The sequence below is a fragment of the Falco punctatus genome, assembly GCF_963210335.1.
Source record: "Falco punctatus genome assembly, chromosome: 5".
Taxonomy (NCBI): domain Eukaryota; kingdom Metazoa; phylum Chordata; class Aves; order Falconiformes; family Falconidae; genus Falco; species Falco punctatus.
This window is the reverse complement of record NC_137584.1, coordinates 80398422-80417553: the sequence shown is the minus strand read 5'-3', so window position 1 is coordinate 80417553 and position 19132 is coordinate 80398422. Positions and strand designations below refer to the sequence as shown.

At 43.5% G+C, this 19132-nt stretch overlaps 1 protein-coding gene across 5 annotated transcripts; it reads left to right on the top strand.

Moving 5' to 3' along the window:
• Nucleotides 1–5: 5 nt before the first annotated feature.
• URB2 (URB2 ribosome biogenesis homolog) lies at nucleotides 6–18654 on the top strand. 5 transcript variants are annotated; one of them, XM_080388861.1, is made up of 10 exons: nucleotides 6–97; nucleotides 238–397; nucleotides 1585–1761; nucleotides 3482–6860; nucleotides 8775–8935; nucleotides 10170–10280; nucleotides 11218–11460; nucleotides 12510–12600; nucleotides 14252–14391; nucleotides 17910–18654. In XM_080388861.1, exons 2-10 carry the CDS (start codon nucleotides 272–274, stop codon nucleotides 18105–18107), a joined length of 4626 nt encoding a protein of 1541 aa, XP_080244987.1. In that variant the 5' UTR covers nucleotides 6–97; nucleotides 238–271; the 3' UTR covers nucleotides 18108–18654. The 5 variants fall into 5 exon arrangements, with proteins under 5 accessions (XP_080244987.1, XP_080244983.1, XP_080244986.1 ...); XM_080388857.1 differs by having other exon boundaries at nucleotides 36–125; XM_080388860.1 differs by lacking the exon at nucleotides 17910–18654 and adding an exon at nucleotides 13356–13464 and having other exon boundaries at nucleotides 36–125; nucleotides 14252–14374.
• Nucleotides 18655–19132: the final 478 nt, after the last annotated feature.

The following is a 19132-nucleotide window of genomic DNA, read 5'->3' as shown; positions in this document are numbered from 1 at the left end:
CGCGAAGCACCTCTCAGCCCGCCTCCCGCGATCGGCGATCGGCTGGCGCTGCCTGGCGGGGACGGAGGTCAGCGGGCGGCGCGGGCCCGGCGGGACGGTGAGGGGCGGCGGGGCCTGCGGGCACGGTGAGGGGGGCTGGTGGCGCTGGTGGCGGAGAGGTGGCTGCGGGGCCTGGCTGCGGGGGCCGCGAGCGGGGGCCGCGGGGGCCGCCTGTCCGACCTACTGCGTTTCTTTCAGTCGGGCCTGGTCGCCTTCCCCACGCGCGGCCCCCATGGCCGCCATCTACTCGGGGATTTACCTGAAGCTGAAAAGCGCCAAGACTCCTTGGGAGGACAAACTCAAACTCGCCCGCTTTGCGTGGGTTTCGCACCAGTGCGTTCTGCCTAATAAGGAGCAAGTAAGTACTTTCTAATGGTAAATAGCGAAAGAAAACAGTCGCGGTAGTTAATTGCTGCTGAGGAATGAATTGATTTACAAAATCCAGATCTAGTTGCTTAAGCTTTTGGCCCTGGGTAGCAGTGCAGATACAGCTCTGGTGTGGAACTGTGGGCGGCTCTTGATTTCTGTGTGGTTATTTGAAATTTTTTTGTAACATATTTCAAGTAGCTTCAGCACAAAGATCTGTATTGGGGCAGGAAGAGTAATTTTTTATGGAGAGGGTTGTGTGTGCATTCTGTCTCCCAAATAGATGAGGAACCATTCCCTTCAGAGCTGTTGTTAGCGTTGGTTATTATATTTTATACTGGACGCTGTGAAGTTTGGTGCTTCTGGTCACAGTTAAGAGCAAGAACTTCAGGGTGGGAGAGCTGACTGTAGCTAGGTTTGTGTTTTCTGATGTTCTAAACTTGTTGTGCACTCACTGTGGATTCACAGGCTTCTCCTTGGAAGGTGGTTTGGTGTTCGCTTCTTGGAACCCACCCTCTCCCCTCAAGTCTTTTTTTTTTCCTGAAGGTCTGCTCCATGTTTTCCCAAGTGAGGGGTGTCTTGTGCTGCTCCTCCTAGCTAGTAGTTTTATGGAGTCTAGGGTTTGTGCCATCTGAGATTTGTGTTTTGAGTTATGGTTATTCCAGTAAATCAGAATATTAAACTTAGCCATACACGATCATTGTACTTTTAAATCACTGATTTAAATTAGTAGGTTTCAACCTTTTCTGGTTTGCACACTTCTAAATTCCTAAGCCTGACTTTCTAGGTAATGAATTTAAACATACAAAGAGAAGGATATGAAAGAAATACCAGTTGCCTGAAGGTGAAACCCATCTGATTGTTTGTTTTAAAAGACTACATTTTCTAATCAGTATTGACTGTCAGAATTATGCCCTGATGAAAGGGCCTTAGGATGTTCACTCCTGAAAGCTGTTTTGGGATGGTACGGAGGAGCACAGGGCCAATACTGGATTTAGGATGAAAGCTCTTAGGAATTGAAATCTACAAGGGTGGAATTTTTTGCTTATTCAGAGCTTGTTCTGCTTGGATGTAGAGCGGCTGTCAAATCATGAGTGCCGTAATTGTGAAGAAGTACTACTTTTGTCTTGTTGTTATATGGGGTTATTAAAGATTACTTCTTTTCCCTTTTGTTAACAGGTATTACTTGATTGGGTAAGCCATGTGTTGGTTTCGTACTACAGTAAGAAGTATGAACTGGAGGATGAAGTTGTTGAGAAACTCTGGGTGTATTTAGACAACATTATCCATAGTAGAAGACTGCAGGATCTCTTAAAGAGTGGGAAGACAATTGGTCTCAGTTTTTCAATTGCACAGGTAACTAAAACTGGGGATACTTTGTAATATGCTGGATAATAGTGCATATCTTCTACAGTATGCGACTCTTCCTCACGGTGTCAGTGTTACATGAGATATGTAATATTCTATCAGATGGCTTTTAGGACCTTTACTAAAAACTTCTCTGTTTCTGTTCTGCAATACGGTTTGTATTTGTACAGTATTAAGGCTGAAAATGGCAGAGTATTCTAATAGTTATCTTCCTCTCTGTCTTTAACTTCTTTGAAGTATCAGAGAGTGAACTGGTTTAAGTATTTCAATGGGTAAGTAAAAGCTCAGTTCTGTATGTTGCTTTTCTATATTATTTACTGCTTTGTATTGCCAGTTTGCCTGGGAGTCTTGGGGAGAGAGAGGTTTTCCCTCACTGTGGGGCTCATTGCTGTCTTTGGCTTGAGTACTTGTGCACTGTGACGTGGCATTCAGCAGATCCTGTGGCTTCTTATGATGGCTCTAAACAGTCGTGGCACTGAATTACTATTGACCTTAATCATACTGTTATTTTAGCCTCAGCTGAAAGTGAATGGGGGAGACTTCAACTACAGTTTAGAATTGAACCAGAAAGTGTAATTTCTTATTCAGCTTCCTCGTTACAGAAATAGCAGCATTGGTGGATGGCTGCAAACGCGTTCAAAATAACTGGAAAAAAGACCCTTTTAGTTGTGATCTGTTAGAAGGAAGCATGAGGGGACTGTCTTTACCGGCAGAAATTGACTTGTGAAGTACAGAGATTTAGTTGGGTTGAATTTGTGCTACGCAGAAAGTGTGCCAAATATAAATGTGATCTGGGTGTGAAAGCCTGTCTGGCTGAAGATTCGGTGAGAGGTACAGGCCAGGGTACCCTGACGACTGAGGGTAGAGGTGGCAAGGGGTCCAGTGGACAGAATTTAAGGATCTGTTTTAGTCCAGTGGGGTTTGAGCTAAGGAGGTGAATCATCCACTACAAAGTGTAAAGAGGCAGATGAGGTTTTTAACCCTGGAGTAGAGACAGATTTGTAAATTGTTACTGAATTTGTTTGCTGACAAGATTATCTGGAGATGAGAAAAGGGAGCAAATGAAAAGGGGATCAAAGGACCCCTTTGAGGGGGATAGGGAAATAGGGACAAAAAGATGGTGGGGAAATCAAGTTTGAGAAAAGGAAGGGAAATGCAAGTTCAAATAAACGTTTATTCTGTAGTGTTGTGTATCCCTCAGAGAAGAGGGAGAACAGTTCTTCATGTTCCGGATATCAGCAAGGAAACTGGCTCTTTTTAAAATATAAAGATGATACTTGGTCAGGGACATAAACTTCCTGGATCAAAGGTTGGATGTGTGTTGTGTGGGGGTTTGTTCATGTATGTTTGGAGCATAATTTTGGGGATCGTTCAAGAAGGGAGGAAATCTAGCCCTATTCCCTTTCTGCAGGATCAACTATTAGGATCAAGTGTGGATAGTCTTATGCTGTTGCCAGTAGCACATGTACTGAATGAGGGCTTCCTCAAATGCAGGGACGCAGTTCTGGCCAAAGGAGCTTCTAGTTTGAGACCAACAGTGTGATAGGCCTGGCAGCAGCTGTTGGCAGGTCCCTGTTGCTTCCTTCTTGCAGCCAAAGTTCACAGAAGGTGATGTTGGTTCATGATGATGAGCTTTGTATGTAAAATTGACTGGTTTTTTTTCTTTCTTTTTTTTTTTTCTCCCCCCCCCCCCCCCCCCAATCTTCAGGTCATAAACGAAAGGTTATCAGAGGCCTGTTCTCAAAAAACACAGCAAAACATTGGCACAGTGCTGAGTTGCTCCAGTGGCATCCTTTCTACTCCTTCGCTCTCCATCATTTACACAGCAAAGTGTGAGCTCTTGGTTGATCTCCTCAGCAAGCTGGCCAAGCTGGCATGTCAGCAGCTGGCGTCTGATGATGCTGTGGGTTCCCAGTTGTTCAGAGTCCTCCAGCTTACCTTTACTCAGTACCTCCTGATCCAGAGGCAGCAAACCAACCCAAATCGTGTGTTTGGGCAAGTGACAAGTCACTTGCTCCAGCCGTGTCTGCTCCTGAGACACTGGCTAACTGTGAGGAGCTGGACACAAGCAGATGACAACCATGTGCGTCAGCACCTGAGCAGGGAAATCCGAAACCAAGTAGAAACTTTGCTGCAGGCTGGGTTATTCCAGCCTGAGCTTTTCTTATCCTACAAAGAGGAGCTGCTGCCAGAACAGAACCTCCAAGAGAAGAAGAAAGGAGCTTTGAAAAGTGTTTTGCTACCAGTCAGCACAGTGCAGACCAAGCTGGGCAGTGGCTTTTGTGAACCTGCCCTTCATGGAGCTGCTGTGGCTGGTTCAGTGTCCCTGCTATATAAGCTCTTTCTGGACTCGTACTGTAAGGCGGAAAACCACCTTGTGTGTTTCCACATGCTGAGCAGCCTTTTTGGCTGTCTCAGGCTCTCTGGCCTACAGCAGGGTGTGTGGGAGGATATGCTCTCCCCTGCGGACTGGAGCACGGAGCTGCTTGCTTTAGAACAGCTTCTGAACTTGGTGCTTAGCAGTGATATCTATAATGTTGCCCGTGACCGTATCCGGCACAAGGAGGTACAGTTTGGGTTTTACCGCAAGCTAGCACAGGTGTTGTTGAGGCACTCCCAAGCTTCCATCCCTGCTTGGTTCAGGTGTCTCAAACTCTTGATGTCATTAAACCACCTTATAGTAGAGCCAGACCTGGATGACTTAGTGGCCTCAGCATGGATTGATGCCGAGGTCTCTGAGCCGCGCACGAAGAAACCCCAGGAGGCTCTCATCAACACCATGTTTCAGACTTACTCCAAGCTGCGACAATTCCCACGGCTCTTTGAGGAGGTATTGACAGTCATTTGCCAGCCAGCTGCTGATCAGCTGAGACTGCCTGTCTTCTCTGCTGGCCTGACAGTAAAGCTTCATGAGTGCCTCCTTGAACTGCCACCCAACCAGATTCTGGACATTTTGTGTCTCTTTGTGGAGAAATGCCAGACCTTTATCATTCCTGATGTTGAAGGGTCAGTTGACATGGCCTTGAAGCTGCTGTCGGTGAGCTTGGTGCTGCACGCTTTTCTGTTCAACATGAGGAGCCTAGATGATGTCACCCCTTCCCCTGTGGTCCTTCGCACTCAGAGTCTGCTGGCAAAGATGCAGAAGGGAATAATTCAGCCACTGATGGAGCTGCTGCAGGCTCCTAGAAGAGAGGAAGAGAAGTCAGACTTTTGGCTAAGAAAGGCCAGTGACTCTGCTCTCCTCCTTGTTTACACTTGGGTTGAGGTAGACACTTTGTTTTGTGTTAGCTGCAGTAAGTATGTGTCTCCAAAAGCTGAAATTGCTGCTGCTGTTACTGAACCTGCTGCAAGGCACTGGGGCATTTCAGCTTTACTCCCTGGTGTGGAGGAGCAGTGCTGGGAGAGAGTCATGGAACTTGCAAATAGTTTTGCCTCCACTAGTAAATATTGCTTAGAACTGCTCACGCTTCAGAAAATAAAGATGATTTTAATGCAGACAAAAGCTGACCTACAGACCTTGCAGCATGCTACAGCTTTCATTCTGGAGTCCGGGAGATCCAGCATGAACAGGGGAGAATCTGAACCGTGGGATGGAGATATCGGCGCAATAAGTGATCTTACTTACCCCACAGCACACTGGCACCTCATCATCTCCAACCTGACTATCCTGTTGCCATTTATGTCCCTGAAGGATGTAGAGTACCTTGCAAATGTGCTTCTAGAGACCTTAGTATTGGCCAAAGGTCAGGAAGCTGCCGCAGACCAGGAGTCTTTCATAAGCATTGGGAAGATATCTCTTGGTTTGATGCATAGCTCCTTTCTTCCAGAAATGAAGGTCCTGCATTGTGCTTTTCTGACCAGTCTTATTTGTCGGTTTGCTAGGGTGCTGCCCACTGCTGCCAAGGATTCAGTAGATCTGCCAGTTCAACAGCTGTCTGCAGGTAATATCCCTTGGCATGAAGAAATCCTGGCTCACTGCAGATCTGTTGATCTGTTGGAAGCACCATCAGAAAACAAACTGCAGAAGAATGAGTTCAGCTTGTCTTGGAAAACACTGGAGAAGGTTGCCCAGTGTATAGTACTGTTAGCAAAAAACTGCTGCCCTGTCATCCTGAAAGAAAGTCAGCTAGAAAGCTGCTTGGGTTTGCTAGAAATTGCTTCTCTTCTGAAACTAGACAGTCTTCTTCCCTCTGACTGTACCCGGTGTTTTCTGGTGCTCCTGTCCCTGCTAGCCAATACCAGGGCTAGAGTCTCTTGCAGCAAGCTGTTACTGCTGAAGTTTTTAAGTACCTGCTTCCGCCTCCTGAGGTGCTTGCAAGCTGGCAGGAATGCCAGCTGTATTTTTAAGGTGTTTCACGCCAGTGATGTTCTTGAGGCTGTTATGACCTCCCAGCTTACAGCTAGCAAATTCTTCACTGATGTCTTGACTGTTCCTGTTTGGGGACAGTATCTCCAGGAAGCCCAAGCCTTTTTGGAAAACTTTCTTCAGATGATTATTGAAAGAAGGCAAAGTGTGAGGCTCAACTTGGAAAAGTTCATGTCTTTCCTGGTAAGCTGCAAGTCAGATGGTGGTGCAGCCAAAAGCAAAGGCTGGAAAAACTGGAATCCTGCAGCTGGGCAGTTACTGCTCATGGCATTCACCACACTCTGTCACGTAGTCACACTCCACCTTCAGCAGCTGCCAGAAAAGAAGCTGCAGTCTGCGAATGTACTGTCTGCTCTGTTGGAGCCAGTAGTTGTGCAAATGGTCAGAACTGTTGAAGATGGTCTTCAGAGTAACACTGAAAACCAGCCTTTGCCTGTAGCATTCATACCATCTGTCACTACTCTTCTCAAAGCAGATCTGAGCCCTGCTGTCAAAAAGGGCTGGCAGAAGGAGCCCAGTGGGTTTTTGGAGCAACCCCGTATTAAACTGTACCAAAAGTTTTACTCTCAGATACTGAGAGAGCTGCCCTGTGCTGGAAGTAATCTACAGTTCCTTCAGTCTGCGTTGCAGTTCCTAACGATCTTCTGCTCAGTGCCAGAGCTGTATCCTGGAAAAGAAACAGCGGTCATGGTTGTTTTTGCTATAAAAAAACTGCTTTCTGGTATGAAAACTCCCTTTCTCCACTTCCTTTGCTAATTTTGCAGTGCAGAGGCGAGTTAAAAGGCACATAGCTTTTTGAAAAGCCTCTATGTGTTTACTTGTGTTAAAGAAGTAGCCTGTCCTTTTATAAATGCATAACAGGAAATTTTTCTAGGAGGCAATGTTGTGGTACCTGGATCACAGCCACCATCTAATTTGGTAACGATCCTCTCCTGGAAGATGCAAACATCTTAACAAAGTTGAGGTCCCGAGTTACTTGTCCCTGTAGATCATTTTGACAGTAACTAGAACATGGTAATTCCTCTGGATGTAGGGCTGAAGGTGCCATGTTCTACTCATATAGGCGGTGTAGTAGGCACCGCTGAAGCAGCTGATGTGTGCCAGGTCAGATCGGATGTGTCTTATCTGACGATCGCAGAGGACCTTACAGTAAAATACTCATCTGTTTTTGTATCTGATAGGTGAGGTTTTAGAATGATGACAATCACCTAACTTAAGCGTGCCGAACACCTGTAATTCTGATTAAAAAAAATTCTGAAGAAAAACCCAGATCAGTCCCATTATCCCCATCAAATAAAGAGCCAGGGCTAGGAAAGACGTCTCTTGCCAGCTGTGTGACCTAATGGCTTCTTTTTATTGTCTTGTTCAGAGAGAGGAACTAAACACAGCACAGATGTAATGGTTCTCTTTGACTTCTTCAAAGAGTTGAAATTAATTGAACTTACTGCTAACATGCTCCACTGCAGTAGTCTCCAAACATTTTTGATTGTGCACACATATCAGTAAAAAAATAAATAAATTGAGCATGCAGCCTCAATATATGTTTATTTATATGCATGTGCTACTCTACTGGTATGCTATGTACTTTACAAAGCATACACAAAAGTTTAACAAGCATGAGATGAAGATGAAATAAACATTATTTTTACATTTTATTTTATTTATTAAAGATATTTTCTTTATAATTCCCACACCCCAGTGGCTTGTCTTGTGCAGACCCTGGGGTGTGCGCTCTCCGCTTCAGAGGCTATTGCTCAAATGAACCACAATCATGATCTCAGATGTTTTTACTGGCATTAGGTAGCTGAGAACAGAGCACAGCTCTCCATGGAAAATCTGATCTTGAATTTGCAAAGTTGAGTTTGATCTAGGGGTTCAGTAAGGGCACTGAGAGCAGGGATTTCGCATTAGAACTAGGGACCATAAGGATGTGTCAATTGCTGTGATTTTTCTCCTGAGTTTTCTCTCCCTCATCCTGTGCCTCACTTTAGTGTTGTAAGATTGGTAAAGTGCTTTTGCCTGGAGACATAATTAATCACTGTAAAATGCTGTAAGAATTTCTGATGAATAAGTAAAGTATTCAATGAGGTGAAATATGAATTCCTGTTGAAGAAGACTTTTGGCATTGCCACAGATCCTGTGGATACTTGTGGAACTAAGAAATAAGCCATCGGAATCAATTAAGGTACAAGTTAGTCTAGGACTCCCTACGTAGTAATAATGGAGTAAGTGGGGAGTGTGAATTATGATCAGTAGAGACCTAAACTTTCTCAGCCTAATGCTTTTGTGACTTGTGATGGCTCTGTGGCCAGCATTTGTCGTAAAGCCTTGTGGGCTGTTTAGCCTCCTCCCTTGGCTTGGGCACGCGTTTTATTGTAGTGTTTCTGTGCTGGTAAAGGCTTTTTATTGGTATGATGACTGCTCTGTGAACCCTAGGGTAGGAAATACTTGAGAACAGCAATCCATTGCACTAGTAGGGAGGGAGGTAAAGGGAAATCATGGGGCCCTCTATGCATTTGTGTGTTAAAAAGGTACCTGCAGAGCTGTTTTAAGGTTCAGTTCACCCTGTTCTTACCTGTTGAAGTCCTTGTGTTGGGAATTGATTAATACATGCTGCTGTCTCTTGACTACGTAGGTCCTGCAATCACAACCCAGATGATCCAAAGTATGGAGATAGAGCTGACAGAGGTGCTTGTCCAGCTGCTGGGAAACTGCTCGGCTGAGGAGTTTTATACCATAATGAGGCTGGTGCTACAGGGACTTGAAATGAGGAATGTTTGGCAACAGAAAGCTAAAGTAAGGCATGAGCTTAGTTTAGTCAACTTCCTTCTTCAGTTTCCTGGATCTTGATAAAATTTTGTTGTCTGAATAACATCTGATAAATATTTTTTTCCTCTTCCTGCTTTATGTTCAGTGGTCAAGTCAAATTTACGTGTTTAAGGGCTTGGTAACCACGCTGAGGTATATATGTTCTGGATATAAATTAAGAGAGGTGGAAAGATCATGGAAACCTACTGGAAAAACTTTCTGTCCCGTTTAAGGACTCAGCAGTCTTAATTCCATGTATTATTAACAGAAATCACACAGCTGTGATGTTACAGGCCATGCTACAATTATTTTTCTACTTGCTTATCAGAGCTCTTGCATGACAGATACTAGCAGTCAGTGAGTTTAACCACTGTTTGTCTGTGGCTGCTCTTAAAGTGTTGAAGGCACTTCTAGAAATGCTGGCATTTTTACATAAAATCAAAACTGCACCTGTGCTTTTGATATTTGTCTCTATAAAGATATACTCTGTAATAACCAGGTACCATTCAGTAGCCTTTTAAATACTGAGCCTTTCTCCTGAGCATCTTAAGCAGCAGCGGTGACATATGGAACACTTCTGGCAAAAAAGCCAGCTGTACCTCCGTAAAAAGCTCAGTGACATGAGAATGGAACTTGGATTGAACTTGGGGGTTTATCTGGCTCTGTCTTATTTGTCAGAAATAGACAAGAATGTACTGCATGAATTCTAGATAGATCTTTTTGAAAGTGTGTCTGGAGTTCTTGTACTGTGCATATAATTCCTGCCACCTAAGAATAGCTAGAATAGCTTGTAATGTATTTTTTTTATCAACCTCTCATAACAGCAAGCAAGTAAGAAAAAAACTGCTGCCAAATGCAGCATTCTTAGCATATAGTATACTGCTGTCCTTGTATTCTCATTGCTTCCCTCTGTTATCTAGTGGCAGTTGAAGGAAAAGGCTTTCCTTTCTTAAAAATCACGTAAGCCTTTCTGTACAGTAAGTTGCTTGTGAAATAAATATAGCATGCAGTACATTTGGGCCAGTGCTGCTCAGCATATTGAGTTTTGCTGAGCTGCTGCTTACTTCACAGCTTCCAAAGAGATGCGTTGGTGGGAGGACTTTTATGTGTCAAGGCTCTGGTAATGCTCAAAACTGCCACTGCCCTTGAAAGAGCTCTTCTGTACTTGAAAGCAGCCAGTGCATCTTGTACCCACGACTGATCATCAATTTGCTTTCTGCAGGAAGTATTGTCAGCTGTTACGCTAACCAAATTGTTGCTTAGCTGCCCATTAAGCGGAGACAAAGAAAAAGCTTTCTGGTTTGCCAGCCCACAGATAATCACAGCTTTAGCTGTAAGTATCTCTTTATTGTAACTTCATTACCTATCCATTTTATTTGTTGGAGTCTGCAGTGTTTACATCTAACATGCACAGAGGCACACAGAAACAAAAAAGGGGTGGATATTAGACAAAGCCATACCACATCCACCTGTGCTTTTTTGTCTAGACCCTCTCTCCCCTCCTTCCTCAAGTAAATCTGTGAGTGCAGTGCGTAGGTCGTCCATTTCTTATTATCAGTAATTTTCTGGGACTGCACCTTGTAATCTGGAGCTTGTGAGAAACTGGTTGGGCTGCAGTGAAGAGAGCCTAAATCTCTTGTCCTTCCTCCTGTCCAAAGGAGAAGATAACTGTCAGCCACGTGTCATAGCAGAAGCCAACAGCTGCAAAACAAAACAAAACAAGTGCTTGTATTAAGGAAATAATAATATAGATTCACTGAATTATGAATGGGAAGCTTAACTTAAAGTTATGAAACCCATGTTTCCTGTCCCTCATTTGTACAGCATACAAACCTAGTGATGCAGTTTTTTCTTCTCTGATAGCGATGGTGTCTGTAGACCCGCGTTTGTCAGAGGTTGGCTCTGCAGTGCCTGGGAACCATGAGCATGCAATTTATGCCTTTTTTTGTTTGGTTTGCATGCTTGTAAAGAAGAGAACTGCATCCGTGCATCCATGTGAGAGGGTGCAAAGAGCTGGTGGTTGTCAGGGGACTGGAAAGTATTACAATTCCACACTCACAGCAATGCTTTCTTGAAGGGCATCATGTGCATCCTTGCCCAGGATGCCGTTTCACAAAAATGGCAAAAATGCAGGAGTCTCCCTGTCAGTCCAGCTTGCAGCAGTCTAGTTCCACTGACTCAAGTCAGAGCATTATGGTTCTCTGGTGTGCAAATGGTAGTGATAGGTGGCTAATGCACTCCTCATTATCTTGTTTCCTGTATCCTTGTAGATGCAAACCAAAGAGGCCTGTCAGGACCAGTCACTGGTTTCCACCATAGTTATACCTATTCTAGAGACTGCAGCAGCACTGCTAAGGCAAGGAGAAGGGATTCTCTTAAATCCACACCATGTGGCACTGTCATTCAGCATTCTCCTGACAGTCCCTTTGGATCATCTGAAGACAGAAGACTATCGTGGTGTCTTCCTGGGAGTCCATGAAGTGCTCTTCTCTATTGTGCAGTGCCATCCAAAGGTACATCTGTGAGGGAGTGGGAGGAGGGGAAAAAGGTAGAAAGAACCAACATAGAGGCTGTGATGAGATTTTTATTTTTCTTTGAATAGTGGCTTTGAAAGGATTTGTCCTGATAGTATGAAAATGCTTTGTACTGTTTGTCATTTAGAAGGTTGGGATTCTGAAAATCACATAATTTCAGTTGCTTTTCTGCTTTGTTTTATTGCCTGCATTGTTCTTTGGCAGCAGATTGCTTATCAACATCTGATGCCAGATTAGAATAAAACTTTCCCTATTTTTATGATTGATTTCTAGAAGCACAAATGTCGCAGGCTCTAGGAGCTCATTGTCACTGGAGATCAAGATTCTGCAATCCTTAGAAAGCAGGCCTTAGATGTGTTAGAAGTTGGTGACCTTCAAACGTCGTACCATCCTGGTGTTCTTGTCAGCCTCCTGGCGTGGGAAAGTGAAGATGTGCCAGCACTTGCAGGGGGCTGGTGATACTCCTACATGGAATATGTAGGCAGAGGTGGAAGAAAAAAAGGAAAGGGGCCTCATGCATTTGTATTAGAACTGAGGGTGAAGCTAAAGATGGGGAAATGGCAAATTCTAAAAGCAAGGCAGTACACATTGCTAAAATGCCCTTACGAAAACCCTGGTGGTAGAAAGCTGCCTATCCAGGCTGTTTTCACACAGTGATCTGTGGTGTTATTGGACCCTCTGTTCTGTGAATCATTCTGGCTACACAGGTTCTCTACCAGCAAGAACAAATTTCCTAGACGTTCGGGTACTAAATCAAATGCTCCTTCGGAGAGATGAAGTAACTTTAATATGTTTATTTGTTATTTGTATTTGAATATGACCAGGACTGCAGCCCTGCCTCAGGATTTTCATGTTCTAGATACTGTATGGGAGCACAATGAAGAGAGTCTCTGCTCCTGACAGCTCTATAGACCATACAGTTCCCTTCACAGGAATTGATCTCCCTCAGCCTGTGGGGTGCTGTACCTCTGCCCTCTCTACTCCCTTTACTATATCATCTCAGATGTTTTTATTTCATGTCTTTGCAGGTGCTGTTGAAAGCAGCACCGTCTTTTCTGAACAGTTTCCATCGTCTGGTTGTTTCTGTCATGCATGAAGGACGTCAGAAAGGAGACAGAGGTACCGGATCTTTTCCACTTTTGCATTATATATACACACACACTGGAATTTTGTATGCTTTGCAAGAGGAGGTGCAGAAATGGGCGGTCTGACACCAGAAGCAAAGTCCTCAAATGCTAGCTGTGGCATTAAAACAGTCAGTCCTGTAGCCCTGTCTGTCCTTTGTGTAAAACTGAGGATAAGCTTTTTAGTGTCCGTGGGCTTACGAAGATAACTGGGGCACCTGTGGAGCTGCATGCAGACAGCACTGCTTTAGGTGAGTAAGGTGTTCGCCACAGGAGAACTTACAGGAGTCAGTAAGGCTTGCTGTGCCCAGGTTCTGCTCTTCCTATCAACCCCCGGTGCCTGAAAGCACGGTGGCTGTGAAGTCTGGTGGTCCATGCTAATATGCCAGAGTTCTAGCCCCAAACTGATTGTACTAAATCGAGCTTCTCGAGGCTGGAACTAAGTTTACTACAGACCTGAATTGTCACCATTCTATATTGGGCTTAAAGCCAGAACATTACACATATCTGAAGTACCAATTGGGATTAGCTGATATATCTGTATAGTCAAGTATTTGGAATTAGGGTAGTTAAATATCTCAACAGGTAGAAAAAAAAATAAGACTTTACTGGAAGTTATTAAAGAATTTGCATTGTTGAAGTAGCCAAGTCAAAGATGTTCACAGTGATGAAGGTAATCATCCTGTGCTTTATGCTGGTCAGGACACAAATATCCTGTCATTAATAGCAGTGACTTATTGAGACAATCAGTTGCAGGCCATGAAGTCAACTGGTATCCCGGCTTTCCACTGACATCCTACAGATTATGCCATGTTCAGATTTATCTCGGTTGATATGTTGCCCACAGCTGCGGGCAAGTGTAAGTGTATGTGTGTGTCATGGAGGAATATACTAAGAAAGGCTCAGTGATAGACAAAAAGGTATGTTGAACTGGTGCCAAACTTTGAGATTTTGAGAATTATTGCTTGCTTCTGCAATATGTTTACATAAGGCAGGGGTAACAGGAAATATACAGGTATGTGGCACCCTCAAGTTGATGCAGGATTATTCTATTTTTGTAACAGTTTACAAGAAAAGAATTTCTGGAATTTCCTTCTCCCTTGTTTGTGTTACCTTCATTTGTTGCCTACTGAGTAAATTCTCAGGTGATCTCTCCAGCCTCACTTTAAATATCTCCAGCGATGTGGCTTCTGCTGCTATATTCCACATAATAGATCTCATCAGGAAGCTTTCTTACTATGCTGTTTCTAAGAGATGTCTTCTGATTTTCTGTAGGTAGAGAATATAATTTTCCTGTCTCCTTGTTCTCTCCTCCACGGTGCTAGCTGGGACTGAATCATGGAAGGGACTGTAGCAGTAGTGGCTGCTTTTAGCACTTCAACATCTGTAACAAATACTTTTTGCCTTGCAGTGCACATGGAGTCGGAATCAGCGTGCTCTTACAAGATAACCGCTGTAAGAGATGCGTATGGTGTGTTGTTGGGGGCCTCTCAGCTGGGGCTTCGTAAGAAAAGATAAATTGGGCAAGCTGGCATTGGCTTCATGTAGTTCAAGAATCATGGAAGATTGGGTGATGATTCTTTGGTGTTTTTTTCCTAGTGTTTTTAAGCCTCAAATGCCAGGCTGCACATCTTTTTCTGTTTTAGGCAACACCGATGAGTTTGAAGTTATACTGAAGTGTGCACACTTGGTGGAACGGATGTATACTCATATTGCTGCAGAAATGGAGGACTTCACTGTGTTTTCTGCTTTCATTGTGGCTCAGTATGTGACTGAATTGCAGAAGGTAACATGTTCTTACCCATCTTGAAAGTGCCATGGTATTGTGCTGGCTTTGGAATTCCTGTTCCAAAGTGTTAAGTTGTGTAAGATCTGTGAAGTTATGAAAGTTGCTGTGCCTCGTGGGGATACAGGTTTGATCTAGACACTGTTACTTTGAGCAAGAGTTCCTGAGAATCTTTCTTACCCAGCTTCAGCTTCTGAAAACTTTCTAAAGGTGTGAGCTGTGGGGGTTTTTTAAGGCAAAACAGTGCAATGCCTATTTACAGAACTGCTTTGCTTTTCTGTCATGTCGGGTGTTGCTTTTCCTTCCTGTTGTGTTAGGTGGTTCTCCCAGCTAGTCTCAGTTGTCCAGAACTGAGCAGATAGGGCCCCATCTGGCTAAACAATGGAGAAAAATTCTCCTGGAAAATATCTTTTAATCTGGTCGAAATGAGTAAATGAATGGGAAAAATGTTACCAAGCTGGAGAATTATTAGCTTTTCAGTAACTCTCCTTTACCAAAGATACTCTGATCCTTACTGAAACAACTGCTCATGCTATTAGGGATGCCAGAGCCAGGTCAGTAGCTTCTGACATCCAGACCTAAGTTCAAATTGTCATTCTGTTCAGCCTGATGGATTTAGATTTCACCAGGGTTTGAATGCTGCGTGTGTTGCAATTACCTGTAAATGGTTTATTTGTGACTCTGGTCTGGGCATGGGCTGAAATACAGAAAGGAATTTTAGTCTTTGTTTTTAGGCTCTCTTACTATAAAAATATCCTAACTGGTGCTATGTTTCTGAAGGATTATGATGTAACCAATGTAAGTAACCACGAAGGTTGTTATGGATCTTAAACTCGTCTGTCTTTTCTATTACCTGGCTTTTTTCCGAGGTTTGTGAGCAAAACAGCGGGATATGTGAGTTTTTAGCCATGTTTTTTAGTGTTCCTGGTAAATTGGTTATTGTTTAGGTAGTAAACATAGTAGTTCAGCAAATACTAGGGATTTAGTAATTTAGTAAACTGAATTACTGTTAAGACTGCTGCTCTGTCTCTGAAATCTGTAATCTGTTCGCCACTGAATGTGAGTTAGAAAGCCTGACTTGAATTGTCAAATGACCTTTTAAAGTTGAAAGGACACTTACCTCAAGACAAAGTCTCATGAGACTTCTAGGAAGGTTTTGTGCTGTACTTGCACTGGGAAATCAAAGTGTGATAGCTGAAACCACAGGTCAGTAATGTATGTATGGAACCCTTGGGTGTGGAAAGGGGAATTGGTGTAGTGAGCCACCAGATGCTGTGACAAAGGCGTTTTCTGTCTGACAGAATAGGTAGCTCACAAGTAGGCAATGATTTATTGCTCATTAGGCTGGTTGGAATTGATGGATACCGGTGGAAGGGGAGGCCTCATCATGCCTGTCTTGAGAGGCACGTACACGTCTTTCATGTTGCTCTGCAGAGGGAGAGAGAAACTCCTTTAACCGTTCATCACTTCAGACTCCAGATCAGTGGCTTTCAGCCTGTGATCTGAAGACCCTGGAGGTCCATCAAAGGTAACAGAAAAACATGTTGGTAGATTTAAGTCTGTGTATGGGCATCTGCACACTTCCTGGAACCCTTTTAAGGGTCTGCAGACCAAAACTGGTGAAAGCTACTGGCCCAAACAGTCACTTACTCCTAAAGTAGCTATGTAACAGTCCCCTCAGTGCTTCCTCTTTATACCAGGAAATTAATTATCCTTGTGAATTATTTTGTGTTAATCTAGAAAGATTCCTTGTTGGAGTGGGTGGCATCTATAGCCTCTTTCATGCTGTTGACAGTGCTTTTCCCCTGTTGTCTATGAGCTATTGCTTAATTCAGCATAGTGAAATACCTCTTCACACATTTAATGTCTCACATCAAGAGCTCTGTAATGCTTGACAAATTGGTTGTGCTAACTATATAGACCATAAAACACTTACAAGCATAATTAACTGCCAGCCAGTAGTGGCAGCTGTTTAAATCTTTGGTTGTGCTTCCCATAGTGTTATTGGAGGTTGTTTATAGGAAACTGCACTGCAAAGCAAGAATGACCCAAATAAGGCACGGGTCCAGATTAATTTGTGATGTGAGGGATGCAGTTCCATTAACTGCAGCTCTGAGGTATCTGCTTATCCCAAGTGGGACATCTGGTCCATCTTGTTAATAGCTGTGGGTTTTCCCACCCTTGTTCTCTGCAGTCATTTCTCTGCCCTAGGAAGGGAGAGCCCAGCCCAGTGCATTCACTGGGAGTTGTGATGCTGAACCTGGTCTGTTACTTTGGTGCATGGTGCAGGGAGAAATAGCATCTGTTGTAAATCAGCCAATAGATAACTGACATAGAGGGGGAAAAAATGACCACCTTTTGGATATGCAAACTCTTCAGGGTCACAGAAAGTCTTATGTGCCTTAATACCCACTGTATGTTTTTCCCAGCTATGTTAGCAGGTCTAATAAAATATATTAGCTGTTTTATGTTTGGGGCAGAAAAAGAGCAGGAGCCTGTCACAGTGATTAGGAGTGCACTTCATTAGCCGAAAGTTTATTAGTTGCCTCAGGAAGAAAGAAGTCTGAATTTTAATGACAGCTTTTTATGTAATTTTCATTAGGCCTGGAGTGCAGAAGCTTAGGTTTGGAGGCATAAAGCTCATTTGGGGATGCAGCAAAGACAAGACATGGTTCTGTGGCAAAAAATAATGTGATTATGCCAGAGGCCTGCACCGCCTCAGGCAGCGAAGTACTTAGGGAGTGATTTGTGAGCATAGGAGAAATTTCAGTTAGCCTGGAGCACCTGAGGACTCCAGAGTCAGTGCTGATACTCCTGGCTGTAGTGGCGGTTCTGCTGGTTGTGGGGTTGAGCAGGGTAATGGCAGGAGCAGGGCACTGAGTCCCGAGTCATTTGTGGTATTTCTTCAACTTTCTGCATGACTTCAGGCAAGGTGCCCGATTCTTGGTCTTAAAACAGATCAAGGAAGTACACATCTCCTGAGCTTTTTGAAAGCTTCTTTTATTAAGGCTTATACTTATAAAGTCTTCGGATACAAACTGTTAGGTAAGTATCAAGTTGTTAAGTGATAAGTTAAAATTGATTGACTACCCAGTGTAAATTACAGGATAGCCTAAAGGAAGTGCTCATTTGAAACTGAGACTCAGTAGCATACGGCATGCAGAATTAACTGAAACGTGTAATCCAGGGCAAGTATTTTAGGTTTCTTTAATTGTAGTTTTCTGCTGAGGAGTTCTCTTGTGATTCCAAGATGATCAGTGTCTTTGCCTCCACAGCAATGTGTATAGCAGCCCTCTTGCGGATTTTATTGCAAGGGGCATGCTTGTTCTGCAAAACACGTTTGCAAAAATCAGGAAAATACTGCTTGAGTCAAAATATTGGATTTTATCTAATGGGCTGTTCCAGGTGGTCTGATGCACTGGATATCATGTTGTCAGCATTTAATGTATACTGACTGTTAAAGGGGTATTTTCTTGCCTTTTTGTTTTAAGTTTAATGCGGTTTTGTTCTTCTCCTAGGTGACTTTGCACCCGGCTGTGAAGAAACATCTCACAGAAGGGATATATCACATCCTTGACCTCTGCATTGAACGCGACGTCAAGTTCTTAAATGCATCGCTACCAGCAGGTGTAAGGGAGGTCTTTAAGGATCTGTATAATGATTACAACCACTACCACAAAGCAAAAAAACAGGGGGAGGAAAAATATACTGCATGATGAATCCTGCCTGGTGCTGCATAATCAGTTACGAATTGATCTTGCAGTGCTCAGAAAATCCTTCCTTGCTGTTGGGTTTGGGATGACTAGTGAGATCAGATCTGAAGAGGGTCCTCTAAACGTGGATTGCATCTGTCTATGCAGCCAGCCTTTGTAGTGGGGAACAGGGGAATGGGGAGGGAGGATATGCTGTTAGGTCTGGTCCTGCTGTGTGCCAGAAATGGCAGAACTGCTGCACCTGTGCTGGCCCCAGTGAACTCACTGGGAGCCCTGGGGAGCTCGCTGCAGTCTGGCAGCAGATGTCAGGCTTCAGGCTTTGGCACATCATAGTGCTTATCTGTGGAAGCAACAGTCTGGCGTAAAAGCCAGTGAGGGTTATAATGCCTGCTCTCGCTTATGTGGTAAGCAGAATTAAAGCGGTTAAAATGCTTATTTTTGTACGCTGTTATTTTATATTTTGTCACTGAAGAATGTGACTGTTACACAGCCACAGGGTATGTTACTGTGTAAAACTGTGGAAGTACAGTAAAAAATTTGAAGGTTTGTATCTCTTTGCTTGTTTGGTTTTGTTCTTGAGTCCAGCCCTTGGCAACCTGGTCTGACCTATTGAATTACCTTGCCCAACTGTATTATCCTGTGATCTCCTGATAATCGAAAAGGCTATTTACTGCTCTGGTTGATTTACTGTCATTAAGCAATTAACACTTAGTCATCTGAGCTGTGATCACTCTCGGTGCACATTTTTAGCTTGTTACAAATGTTACATAGCAAGACCTATCTGAGACCTTTTTGGTCTAAGCTGAGCCTTGTTGCTTTGCAGTAAATTAATCACATTTGAGCCTGTAAGAAGCTTTGTCAAATAGCTCCCTTTCATTAGCTAAACTACAGAAGTTTATTTTCTTTAAATCTAAACTTTTATGTAAGTGGTAAAACTATCTTCACACATGGACTCAGTAAAAACTCAGTTCTCTCATGTGATTATCTGCTTTAATCTGAAGGTAGGGGGTGGGTAGGGGAAGACTTTG